General features: G+C 40.6%; 1 protein-coding gene across 1 annotated transcript; it reads right to left on the bottom strand.

The window, feature by feature from the left end:
* Window positions 1-161: 161 nt before the first annotated feature.
* neil3 (nei-like DNA glycosylase 3) lies at window positions 162-10,668 on the bottom strand. The gene is given in 10 exon segments (XM_069670482.1): window positions 162-478; window positions 646-826; window positions 1,128-1,533; window positions 3,777-3,940; window positions 6,413-6,579; window positions 7,893-7,967; window positions 8,895-9,108; window positions 9,504-9,638; window positions 10,345-10,523; window positions 10,567-10,668. Coding segments are annotated over 10 exon segments (1,806 nt in total). The 3' UTR covers window positions 162-295.
* Window positions 10,669-12,144: the final 1,476 nt, after the last annotated feature.

Genomic DNA, 12,144 nt, shown 5'->3' with positions numbered 1-12,144 from the left:
GAACGGCCCATTTCAGAGGCGACCTTTTTAAAAATGTCATTCTGGAAAAACAATGCACAATATGAGAATATGCATTTAAAAGATTGTTGCTTCTACTCGTTTAAAATCTTTTTTTGTTTATTACACTTTTCTTGTTATACAGTTTTTAAAAGGTCGACATGATACAAATCAAATGCAGATCTACATCTGATTAGGAATGAGATATTCTCCGTTAGATAATAATGAGCTTTTGTGTCATTTTGTATTGAAATGAACTTGAAGGCTTCATTTGGAAGTAAAGCACCTCTGTAACAGATTAACAACCAGGGAGGATGGATATCCCCGGCCCATTCTCTGCCCACTGGAAAAAGTCACACTGTTTACCCTTTTGAAAGCTGCATGTGTAGAAATTCCGGCCATTGTTGGGTCCCAGTTTCAGCACAGTCCTCATTAAACAGCGTTTCCCATGGTGACAAAAAGGAAAGTGCATGTCAGCCCACTGCAACAGAGAAAATAGTTCCTTTAACTCAGCTGTCAACTTTTATTTCAACTTGATGCTAAAAGTTTGTCGACAGGTTAAAACTGGAGTTACTGAGAAAGATAATACAATAAAGTTCTGTGTTTTTCAGCCCACACAATGCCATAGAGATAAGTTTATATTTTCACCTCAAAGAAGTCGCACTTGGTCTCTCTGGGAAGCGAGCAGGAGTAGAATTGCCGTCCCTTATTCTCCCCGTCCTTGTGGACCGTCCTGAGGACAGCTGGACGACGGTGGGATGCACAACACGGGGCGCTGGGACTGGAAGAAACGGAGGAGCTGCGGCTTGTCGCTTCTGCTTTGCTCGTACTGACAGAAGTGAAGAAACAGTCTTATTAGTCTGAAATGCACTGAAAATAAAACACAAGCACACCTGTCACATCGGCCCTTATTAGCAAGCAAACAACCTTCTTTCAAATGTGTGTGATGATGTGTGCTGCTAACAATCGTATTCTGCTACGGCAATTCATCAACCTGAGCTTTTATTACAATGTTGCATTAAAAATTCCACAGTCATACGCTTTTTTATCCCACTTATCTCCCTGAAGTTGCAAGAAACTTCTCTTATTATTAACTTATTCATGAATAGCCAGGCGAGAGATTCACTCACCGTGAGTTGGGGGTTCCATTTTGAGCTTTGTTACTGGGAAAGGGGCTGTGATCAATTCTCATTTTCTTGGATGGGTGACTGTAGGAGGCCAGCGATTCCCTATTGGAGAGCTCGGCACTTTGCTTCTGCCAGCCACCAGAGGCATAATTGGGGCTTGTTGTCCCTTGGCAGACGTTGTATTTATATAAACCTCGCTCTGTCGCCAAGGAATTCAAATGACTGCCGGCTGGGGACAGAGGGGAGTTTACAGGCTTTGGCTTCTTGCTCAAGTCAGAGAAAACAAGGGTGGAAGTCCCGAACGCAGACCTCCAGTTGACTTTGAGCTCCTCTTGTGGCTTCGTGAAGGCGATGCAGGGGTATTTAATCAAATCAGCAGTGAAGGGTGATGCTTCAGCGCTAATGTCGTCTTTGCGGGCTGTGGAGACGGAGCCAGAGTGAGAAAATCATTTCATGTTCAGCAGCTGCAGCTTGTTGTCATCATGAAGAGGCTGCTCTCATAAAATGCAGCTTGTTGTTAGCTTTAAGTGGTTAGCTTGCCATGAAAATTCACCAGTAAGCAGCAGACTGCTGTGCTGCGTACTGAGATAAAATGTTACTATCTGCTGTGCTGAAAATGCTCTTATGCACAATTCTAAGAACAGAGCACCCTTATAATACAACTTTAATAAGTAAATGTCTCAGTTATGTTGAACTGCTGTGCTGTCATTAAGAGGGAGTTAAGAATAAGTATCACTCCTGCTTCCCTCAAAAAATACAGATAATGTGCCCTTGAGCAAGACACTTCGCCCCCAGCTGTTTTAACAGAGTAGCCCAGCAGTCAACTTAAGACAAATATTAAACCTACAAATGCAATCATCCTATTATAAGAAAAGAGCACATGCACTCGGGGAATTTCCCGTGATAAGAAATGTCAATTAGTCGTTTCCAGATGGTAAAGGAAAAGTCAATTCAAATTGCACATGTACACGATAGATGAAGTGAATTGTGACTCATAACAGTTTATGACAACATCTTTAACACTTGGGTGGTTATAACTGTATAGTTCCTTTAAAAGGTATTGAGTCCTGCATGGAAGTTTAACCGCAAAAGCCCTTTAAATTAAAGAGGATGATTAGCAGAAAAGTGCCGACTTTCACGAAAAAAAATCACAAGCGGTGCCCAGTTAGTGACGCGTTTTCCATCAGCCAGCAGTGGTTGGTCTGTCAGAGAGGGTAGGTGGAGCTAAGCGGCTGCTTTTCCCGTCTCTGCAAGTGTTGCGAGTAAACAGTAATCTACTATGGCTGAACAAACAAAGAAAAGATGGATGACTACAGAACTTCAAAAATAAGTGAAAATCCAAAGAAAAAGAAACAAACTCGACGCTCAGATGAAGATAAACAGTCTAAAAAGGAAAGCGACCGTCAGCCAGGAAAATCAAGAGTTACAACCGCAGCCAACCGTGGACGTCACACATGCAGCACTGTCTGGATATTTCGGAAGTGTGCTCTCGCAGTTACCGTTTATCGCCATCAGTGCCGCCAAAAAGAGCGAAACTGAAATCTTCGAGATTATTACTTAAAAGAAAATTTTTGGGGGGACTTTAGTGCCTTTATTGACACAGAGAGAGGACATAAGATAGTTTTAGAAACAGGGGAAGAGAGTAGGGATGACACGCGGAAAGGGGCCGCCACATCAAGGACTGTAGCCTCTGTAAATGGGACGTGCAATTTAACCACTGAGCTAAACCAGCTCCCCAAATCAGTGTTTTGTTTGACCTGTGAGAATGAGCCCTTCATATCTACAGATAGAGCAAGTCTCTTCTATGTGGTCACCACTTTTCTACCATTGCAACAGGAAAACTAAACGCTTGCACCTTTAATGGGCTTCAATCGGACAGATTAAGATGCCACTAAATCCTCCAAACGGGTTCTCTTATATCAAACTGAAAGAATATCTACAAAGTTAACTAAATTTCTTTCCATCAAAGCACATGAAGTACTTTTTATAGGCACTGTAACTGCAGCCACATGCCTGAAATTGCAGGTTCCTGTCCAGTCCTACGTGTGGTTTGTATGCATTGAAACATTATGGGAACCAACTGCAGGAATGGATACCACACTTTAAGACTGACATTTGATAGTCAGCAATTTACCCATGCTCAGAGAGCTCAGCATAACTATGGGCACACTGTTTTCTTGAGTAATTCTAGTACAGCTGTTCAATCACATAAAAAAGAAAAGTTGATTTATTTGGAATTTGGAAGCTTTATCCTAAAAGAATAAACAATAAAACAAATATGAAAGAAACTATTCAGCTGTGGTTTGGTGCCTGTGAAGGAGAGATAGCAAGGACATTTCTTTTACACACTTCCTCACTGCTGCCGTAATGTGTCTCAAAATTGTCAGAGGAAAAACTGACAGATTGGCTCATTACTTTCATAGCAATTATACACACACACACAAACACACACAACTCCTAAGCCAGGCAGCTTGAGTGAAGTGTAACTTAAACAGCTTGTTGTTTGGTGCCTTGCTCAGAAGTACTTACAAGTCGGTTGCAAACAGTACACGGGATCATTCAGCCAAACAGCAGCTCCTTTTATTTCATCTTTTGCTAACAAGGACATTCTGACGCCCCATTAAATTCAGCGACTGTAAAAAAAAAACTCACCCTCAGGTCTTGGAGTGAGGCAGGCATCACAGGCTTTAGCTGCCGGCTGGTTGACGAGCGTGCAGAGCTGACAGGCCCAGTCCTCTTCCTCCTTCTTAGCCACGCTGTCATTGGTTCTGTCACTGTAGGCCCAGCCAATCAGGCTGTTCCTGACTGGAAGCTTACTGGATAAAGGACACACAAGAGTGACAACGTTGATCCTAATGAACCTGTGTTGCTAAAATAAGCACGCTAATGAATAAAACATGTGTACTGAAGTGGAAATAATGTTGCAGTGTAGGAACAGGCACTCAGACATAAACATGCGTATATTTAGTACATAATTAGGAAAACTTGACTCATGCTTGAACCCTGTACCTCTAAGGATAGACAAAATGTTTGTCTCCACCTCATTTATATCAAAGATGGCAGACTGTATATTAGAGACAACTCCCTGAGTAACACAAATAAAGAGCAAAATGATTCCAACAAAAACTAAACATTATAACCTTTAGGAAGGAAGGCAGAGCTGTCTTTTTGCACTGCATTCATTTACCCAGGTGAACCCAATAAACTGTGCAATTTACTTTTTGGAAACGACTCCGCCATGCAGCCAAATGTGACATAAATTACTTTTTCATTTTATAACTTTCTTCTTCAGCCGAGGTATACCTCCGAAAATGTATCCGATGTGTGCGTAACATAAATTCTCTTGATTACTTTTATTACGAGCAATTAGTCCTTGGAACTGCAAGAGCAAAATGAGCTATAAATATAAATTATTCAGCAGCTGTAATTGTAACCAGATTATAGAAAATACAGGCAAAGAGAGAACTTATAGGGGACATATCTTAGCTATGCAGTCAGTATTCTGTTATTCTAATGTGTTTTTTACGGAAGCCCTTAGCGGACATGCATCCATGCATTTTATTTACTCCGTTTTCCCGTGATAACGAGTTATTTCTGGTCGTTTTCTCCAGATCTCGACTTATTTTTCTCGTTATCTAGGAAAAACAAAGCTGGTTTTCTAGTGATAACGGGATAATAGTCTGACGATATAGAAAACACAACAACAGGCGGATCACTGTGATATTACACACCTGGACATGCCATGCTGCCACTGCCCACACTAATGAGGTGAAACCTTATTTATACAGTCTATGAGTGAAAACGGTTTCTCTGTTCGTTTTGTGCTTTTACAAAGAAATGAGTCTTTATCACAGGAAAACGGAGTAAATATAATGTATGGATGCATGTCCGCTAAGGGCTTCCGTAGTTTTTTAAATCACGTTCAATCAAGATTGTTTTAAAAATTGTATACATATTTTGATGTACTTATTTTTTCGGAGCCTCTCCTTCCTCCTGAAACGAACAAGCCATTTTGCCATTCTAAGGTTAGACCTTAGCCACGGTTGGCTGACAGTATTTGGAGTGACTGCATAGCCCCGTGGGTTCGCACATGTTGGAGAGCGGCCACACTGCACTGTCAAGTTGTGGAAAACATGGCTGCTCTAGGATCGGTTATTCGGCCTTATACGTACGAGCCAGAATCGCCAGGAGGTATCGGAAAGGTAAGTTGAAATTTTGACTTGACTACAAGCTAGAGCAAGAAGGCAGCCTGAGGTGAACGATGGTGAATGATGATAGGTCGATATCAGCGAAAGCAAGGTGCTACGTAGAAACCTGCAGCTGTTTTAAAAAATGTAATTCTGGAAAAACACGGATAAAACACATTATGCAGTTTTCACTTTTTCACTGTGAACAATAAACACCCAAACATGTGAAACCCATGAAAATATGAGAATATCCATTTAAAAAATATGGCCCCTTTAAACCAAACAAACATTTGCAGTTCAAGCAGAGGATGAAGATGTGTTTCCTCTAATTGCTCATAGCATACATGTTACAGCTCTGACATGCAGCTAGACTATGTTTGACAAGAATGCAAATCTGCAATGCCAACAGTCACGGAGCAAGGAGAGTGGCGGAGGCTTACAGGAAACTTTCCCCGCAGATTGCTTTATCAGCTGTGTAATGCGTTGTAAGGGCTTTGGGCTCTAACCCCTCCCAAAGCTCTGCTCAAACACAACCCAGGAGGTGTTGAGCCTGTGCCCTGGCTGGCAAACACAGCCTTCTACGGCATTAATTTCCCCCCTCATAACACTTCCCACTCCCTGCCAAGCCCATCTGCCTGCAAAGATGGCCTCTCTACATTTGAAAGTATTATCGGAAAAGGATTTAGAACTTTGTGCAAAGACTACATGATGAAAAGTGACACCAAGCTTTACTGTGGCACTTTTCAGAGTTACATTTAAAACAGTAAAATGGATTAATTAGATCACAAGCAACAACATGGTTTTCTTGCATACTGGAATATTCTTATCGTAGAAAATTAGGAATAATGTGGTTAATTCTTCGTTATGTTAGCCTAACAATATTAAGAATGTAATATAGCGTATGCTTTACAACAAAGGGGCATGGTTAAAAATGTTTCATACTTTTTTCTTACTTCAGTTACAGTAAAATTATTTATATCAAATATTTATATATTGTGTCTTTGTGCAATGCCCGGACCAAACTTCTCTGCAACTGTCCTTAAAAGACCTTAAGACAACAGCCTCTCAGTCTAAGTGCCAAAAGCCTGTGAGGATGTCTACCTGATGTCAACCCCGCTGGGATCCGCTTTCTGACAGCGCTCGCAGAAGTAAGTCATCCTGCCGTTGTCTCCAAGACGACAGACTGAGATGCCATGAAAGCACTGGCCACACTGGGGACGCTTGTAGACTTTGTAATGTTTGTAGAGAGCAGAGCCAGATTTGCGACACTGATAGAGACGAGAGTGAATGAAAAAGACAGGGATAAAGAGAAGAAGAAAAAACAGTCACCTTTTCCTTTGCTTGTCTATTATGCATGAAAAATGTGAAAATTTGTGTATTCTCTAGGCACCGGGACTTTGGCTTTTTGCTTTCCGTCCTCTGCAAGACAGGAGTTTAAGTGAATCCATAGTAACGCTTCATATTAAGGTCCTCGTAATAAGCGTTGGTTAATCGGTAATAAGACCCTTATAAGTGTTATAAGATGCTTATTAACATTAAAGGGCCAATTTGCCGATTTTCAACCTCAGTCCTATCATGCTATTCATCATGCTATAATGCCATTATGGTGGGAAAAAATGCAGTTTCGTTCTGTGCCTTAGGAGGACGCTATCCGCTTCTCCAATAGCATTACAAACTCATTCATTGAGTCTTACTTACCTATTATGACATTGATAAGCCTCTACTAAGCTTGTCAAATGCTTTATTAAGATTAATACATACTTTATTATGCAGTTATTAGCAACTAACTATGTGCTTATTAACAGTTAATTAAGCTTTTTGGCAGCTACTGGATCTAAAGCGAGAGCAGTGCCTTATTTAGATTAATAAACCTTTTATTATGCACTTATATAGTCTTATTAACATATATTTAATGTTAATAAGCATCTTATACAGACTTATAAGGGTCTTATTACCTATTAACTAAAGCTTATTACAAGGACCTTAATATAAAGCATTACTAAATGCATTATTGCAAGTCAGTCTAAGGCCATGTCTATACGTACACGGGTATGAGTTTTTACCTCCTTCGTTTCCAAAAAAACCCTGTCCACACAAGCACGGTTATAAAAAAAATCCCTGTCCAAACAAAAGCTCAACAGAAACTCTGTCATGAGAATGACGCACCAACAGGCGGCGATATAACCCAGTCATGCAAAGAAGAAAAAGAAAATTGCGGCCAATCCAATGTCAGAAAAAATCTATTGCCGGAAGACTACCTGGCGGGCTGCAATGGCGCATCGAGGAAGGGGGGCGATATATCAATATAGTGGACGAGTAACTGTACATATATGTGTAAACGTGTAAAAAGACCTGTTAGCAAGGTTAGAAGCATCACTGTTTTTGTCACGTCTCACAAAGGAGATAACGGCACACAGCCTGGCCGAAACGCAGAGAAAACGTTTTTGAAAAATACCCATGTACGTGTGGACATGGCCTAAATGAGGTGTCTAAATACCTACAAGTCTGTACACCTAAAATGCACGTACAGATATCACAATAAAATACTTTAAATACAGGCTTTTGCTATTGATGTACAAACCTTGTAAAACAAAAGAGTAAAATCTCGCGTCATCTTCACTAAGTGGTGGATCTGCTCGTCTTTCAGCTGCTGAACCTGAAGAATAAAGCGCACAGTTAGAAACAGCTCACAGACAGGCAGTGAATAAACCTAATTTGTATAGCTTTTCATTTCAAAACAGAGACGGAGAGCGCTTCACAGCAAGCAAATCAATAATACAAGCATATCAACAATGAAAAAAAACAAACACCAGACAAGAATGAAAAACTAGATTTAAAATGATGCAACATAGAAGAAGAATTACACACAATGTATTCCCAAGACCTGAAGCCCAGGCGAAAGGATCTGACTCTACCTCAAAAGGCTCTTAAGCACACTAACACCTGTAGCTCTTTCAGGACACCTAGGGGCTCGATAATGGAGGAGAGGGTCATAAAGATTCAGTGGTCCCAGAAGAAGAGGAGGGCAAAAGTCTTAGATTAATGTTTTGGTAAGGTGTGCTATATTCCTGAACCCCATCCAATACTTTCTAAGAGGGGAAGAGCCGAGCCTCTGGTAATAGTTGAGTAATAGAAAAATTCATGCCGCAAATGTGTCTCACTGGCAGTCAATAGGTCAATCCAAAATCCCTCTTTTCTTCTACGGTTTGTTTCATGAAAATATTCCCGAAGAGCAATGTGAGGCATTGGATTTTACCCATTTCCCGTGATGTGATTTCCAGATCCGGAATAGGAACTACTTGTGTGATGTTTTTTATTAATATAAATCAGAGGAAAAACCTACTCCAGAAGTCAAAAACATTCATAAAAATGAATGGAAAACATTTCCAAACCTCACTGAGGGGAAGGCATATCTGTGCCGCAATGCGCTTGTTTGTCTTCTCCCCTGTTTCACCCTCCTCATTGCAATGCATCACTCAATAATACAAAGGGCTTAAACTTTTTCTGCGAGAGTTGTCTTGCATTTTCACCCACTTTTTTTCTTTGTTCCTCTGCTGAACACAATCCATCATCTTTTCCATACCTTCACGGCTGGGTGGAGGCCCGAGTCAAACAGGGCTTCGTTTTTAATGATGTTGCCGACTCCCGGCATGACGGCCTGATCTAGGAGAACGTCACAGAGCATCCTGCTCCTTTGGCTCCGCACTGCCTCCTCAGAGCGGGAGAAGCTGAACTTGGGGGAGCAAACATCCAGACACTCCATAGCCTTCACCCTTTGCTCAGAGTCTTCTGTTAGCCTGCAAGCACACACAGTTTTACAGTCCTGGAGGTGTTAAGAAAATATATGGCTGCTGTTACTGTGTGCCACAAGGTCAACTGGTGCATTCTTGGGATTTCAAAATTGTTTCTTTCATATATTCTGCTACAGTTTGTTTGTTATGAGACGGGCCACACAGGTGAAATTTTCAGACAGTGGAAATAAATGTCTGTCTGGCTACTGAAGAGCACACCAGGACCTTGCAGTCAATGAACAGGACAAATGTCGCGACAAAGCGACTGCGTTTTTCATGCAACAATAGTCACTGTGCTCAGACACAGCCTAATGTAGGACACACTCACTGAATGAGACTCATACCCCAAGGTGAACTTCTGTCACCTCAATCTATCTAGGCTACGCCGGTGTCCCCGTTACCTTATTTCCACAGTGCTGTCAAAGAAGCACACAGTGTCGTTAGTCAGGTGTATTTCCAGCACTGGTAAGGAGCCAGTCCTCTCCTTCTTCACAGCAGGGTTTATACGCATTGATCCGTTCATACCAAAGTGGACTCTAATAAAGAATGTGAGCATGAGAGACAGAAGCAAAGAAAAGACAAATTCCACAGAAAGATAGCATGCCGCAATTTGTGTAAGGCTTTACAACAAAAGGACAGTAGGTGGCCTTGAGGATGGCGGCTGTATGAGAAATGTCACAGGCCCCAATAGAAATCTCACAGGCTCCAATCTAACAATAGTTTGTGTATGTGTCTATCAACAGCTATGAAAACTGCTGACCTGCTTTAAAGCAAAGCAGTGACACACCAATACAGCTATATCTATATCTACAGTTAAGCAATCAGTAATTTACAGATGATGTATGACTGAAATTGCTCTTAATGCTTTTATTATCCTGTTATCAAAAATAGTCTCTCCACAGAAGTTTGACAAGGTCACAAATGTTGATACTTGTGCATGCCTATATTATATCCGTAGACACACTTTACCTATTAATGTCAATTCCGACTTTGTTAAGCAGCTAATTCATTCTCCTTATATCTGAAATGTTACAAATACTAATGGGTTCCACATTATTGTACACTGAAACCCTTCCTACTATCGAAATGTTTGACCCTATGTGGCTAAGAAATATCATAAAGGCGCTGTTTGGTAACGACTATTTTAGCGTAACCTCTAAACCTACAGTAGCATTGACTGAACTATACGTTGCTAGGAGACAACGTTAACGTGATGTATATGGTGGCTCTCTGTCTACTTACCTCAACGCTCTCAGACCAAAGTACATGAAGAGCTCCTTGCCCAGTGTTTCAACTCCGCTGAACTGACACCCAGACAAACACTGGAAGGCATTTCCCCCGGAGCTGTTCTTCTGTAAGTTTAACAGACGAAAACAAACTGAGTAACATTAAGAAGCAAAACGCAGATAGTGAATATCTCTCTTTCAAAAAATATAACATATAATGTCAGACAAAACATACCGCCGAAGTTACCAAACTGCCTCGGATCTCTTTCAGTTTCTGTCCCTTCTGGACTTTTGCACGGATTTTCTCGCCGTTTAATGTGCATCCTGGACCTTCAACCATCTTCAAATTCAGTATTTAATCGCTATTCCTCGGTAAACTGCACAGACCTCTCTGATATTTGTTGACGTCTTGATTCCCCGCCACAAAGTTTAATTATGCGCATGCGTGGTACGGGTTGTATCCGGAAATGGGCGTTGCACGAACAAGATACTGCAGGGACGCATTAACCAATTAATCTTTTGTCAAAAATGTGGCTTAATTTCCACAAACTAGCTTTACTGGGGAAAAAAAGCAACAAACAACATTGTTGTAAAATATATTTATATATATAATTATACCATGAGCCAGAATAGATCAAAATATACTATATAAATATAAATATTAATACCACATACAATACTGTAAACTGTGACCTTTTCTAAAGATGTTGCTCTCTAATTCAGCATTTTTGTAAAGCTCACTTCTAATATAAACAATATTGACTTTTTGGGAATTATTCTTTACATACAACTTTTTACTTGGATATTATTCATTTTAATGGATGTCTGAAATGAGATGTTATGTGTTGAGTACCATTTATTAAGTCAAGCTCTCGTCAAGAGATTTATTTATTATTATTTTTTATATGTTTATTGTTTTAAAGTCTGAATACCAAAATAATGATACCAGAGCTCTTCGTCTGCTTCACACAAATCACCTTTGTTGTTAATTTAAAATCTATGAAATAACTGATCAATATTACATAATAAATAAAAACTTACTGCTTTTGATGTGCTTTTGTTCAAATGATCTGTGGCATATTCATAGCTGTGAGTAATGTCTTGTAAATTCCACTTGAGGGCGCCAGAGCACCATTATTGTTCCTGAAGCCTGCACAAAGACACACCTGTGATGTAACCTGTAGGAGAAGATAGATAGCTAGATCGATCGATCGATCGATAGATAGATAGATTTTCATTTTCATTTAACATTAGATGGTGAGTTCAAGTTCCTTACACTGTCCTTGTAAAGCCTCCCTAACTCCCTAACTCCCTAACTTAACTCAGTATAACATGTTATCAGGTTGAATTTAACTGCCATTTGAGAGCCTTATGGCGGTCTCATACTAGTTTCTATACCTCTACCATGTTCAGTTAAAGTGCCCCATCTGGTGAAAAATATATAAGGAACTGTAATTTGCATTATTGTCAAAGATTTTCTGCATGGCTTGCTTGCGTAATTGCAGCAACTTGTTTGCTCTGCACTTTTACCGTCCAGGAAGCCTTCTGTTGGCCAAGATAAAAATAGATAGACTCCATGTTCTCCGGCCAAGTGTGCCCTGCCCTGCCTCCTTCAAAAAGGCAGCACTCAGCAATAATGCGTATTAAAATCTGAAGCTGCTCTCTCTCTCTCTCACATTGGTTCCAAGGGAAGTGGAGCACTTGAAGCTGGGTCTCACCCAAGGAATTATAGTGTAATTCAATCCAGGTTGCTGAAAAACAGATTGTGCCCTCTCACAGTCCTCCCGCCCTCCTGCCTCAGGACTTACAGTATCCC

This window comes from Semicossyphus pulcher, unplaced genomic scaffold, assembly GCF_022749685.1.
Source record: "Semicossyphus pulcher isolate SPU_LCO1_2020_fin unplaced genomic scaffold, fSemPul1.0.p SCAF_2, whole genome shotgun sequence".
NCBI lineage: Eukaryota > Metazoa > Chordata > Actinopteri > Labriformes > Labridae > Semicossyphus > Semicossyphus pulcher.
Note: the sequence above shows the minus strand (reverse complement) of the source record. Positions and strands in the feature narration are given on the sequence as shown.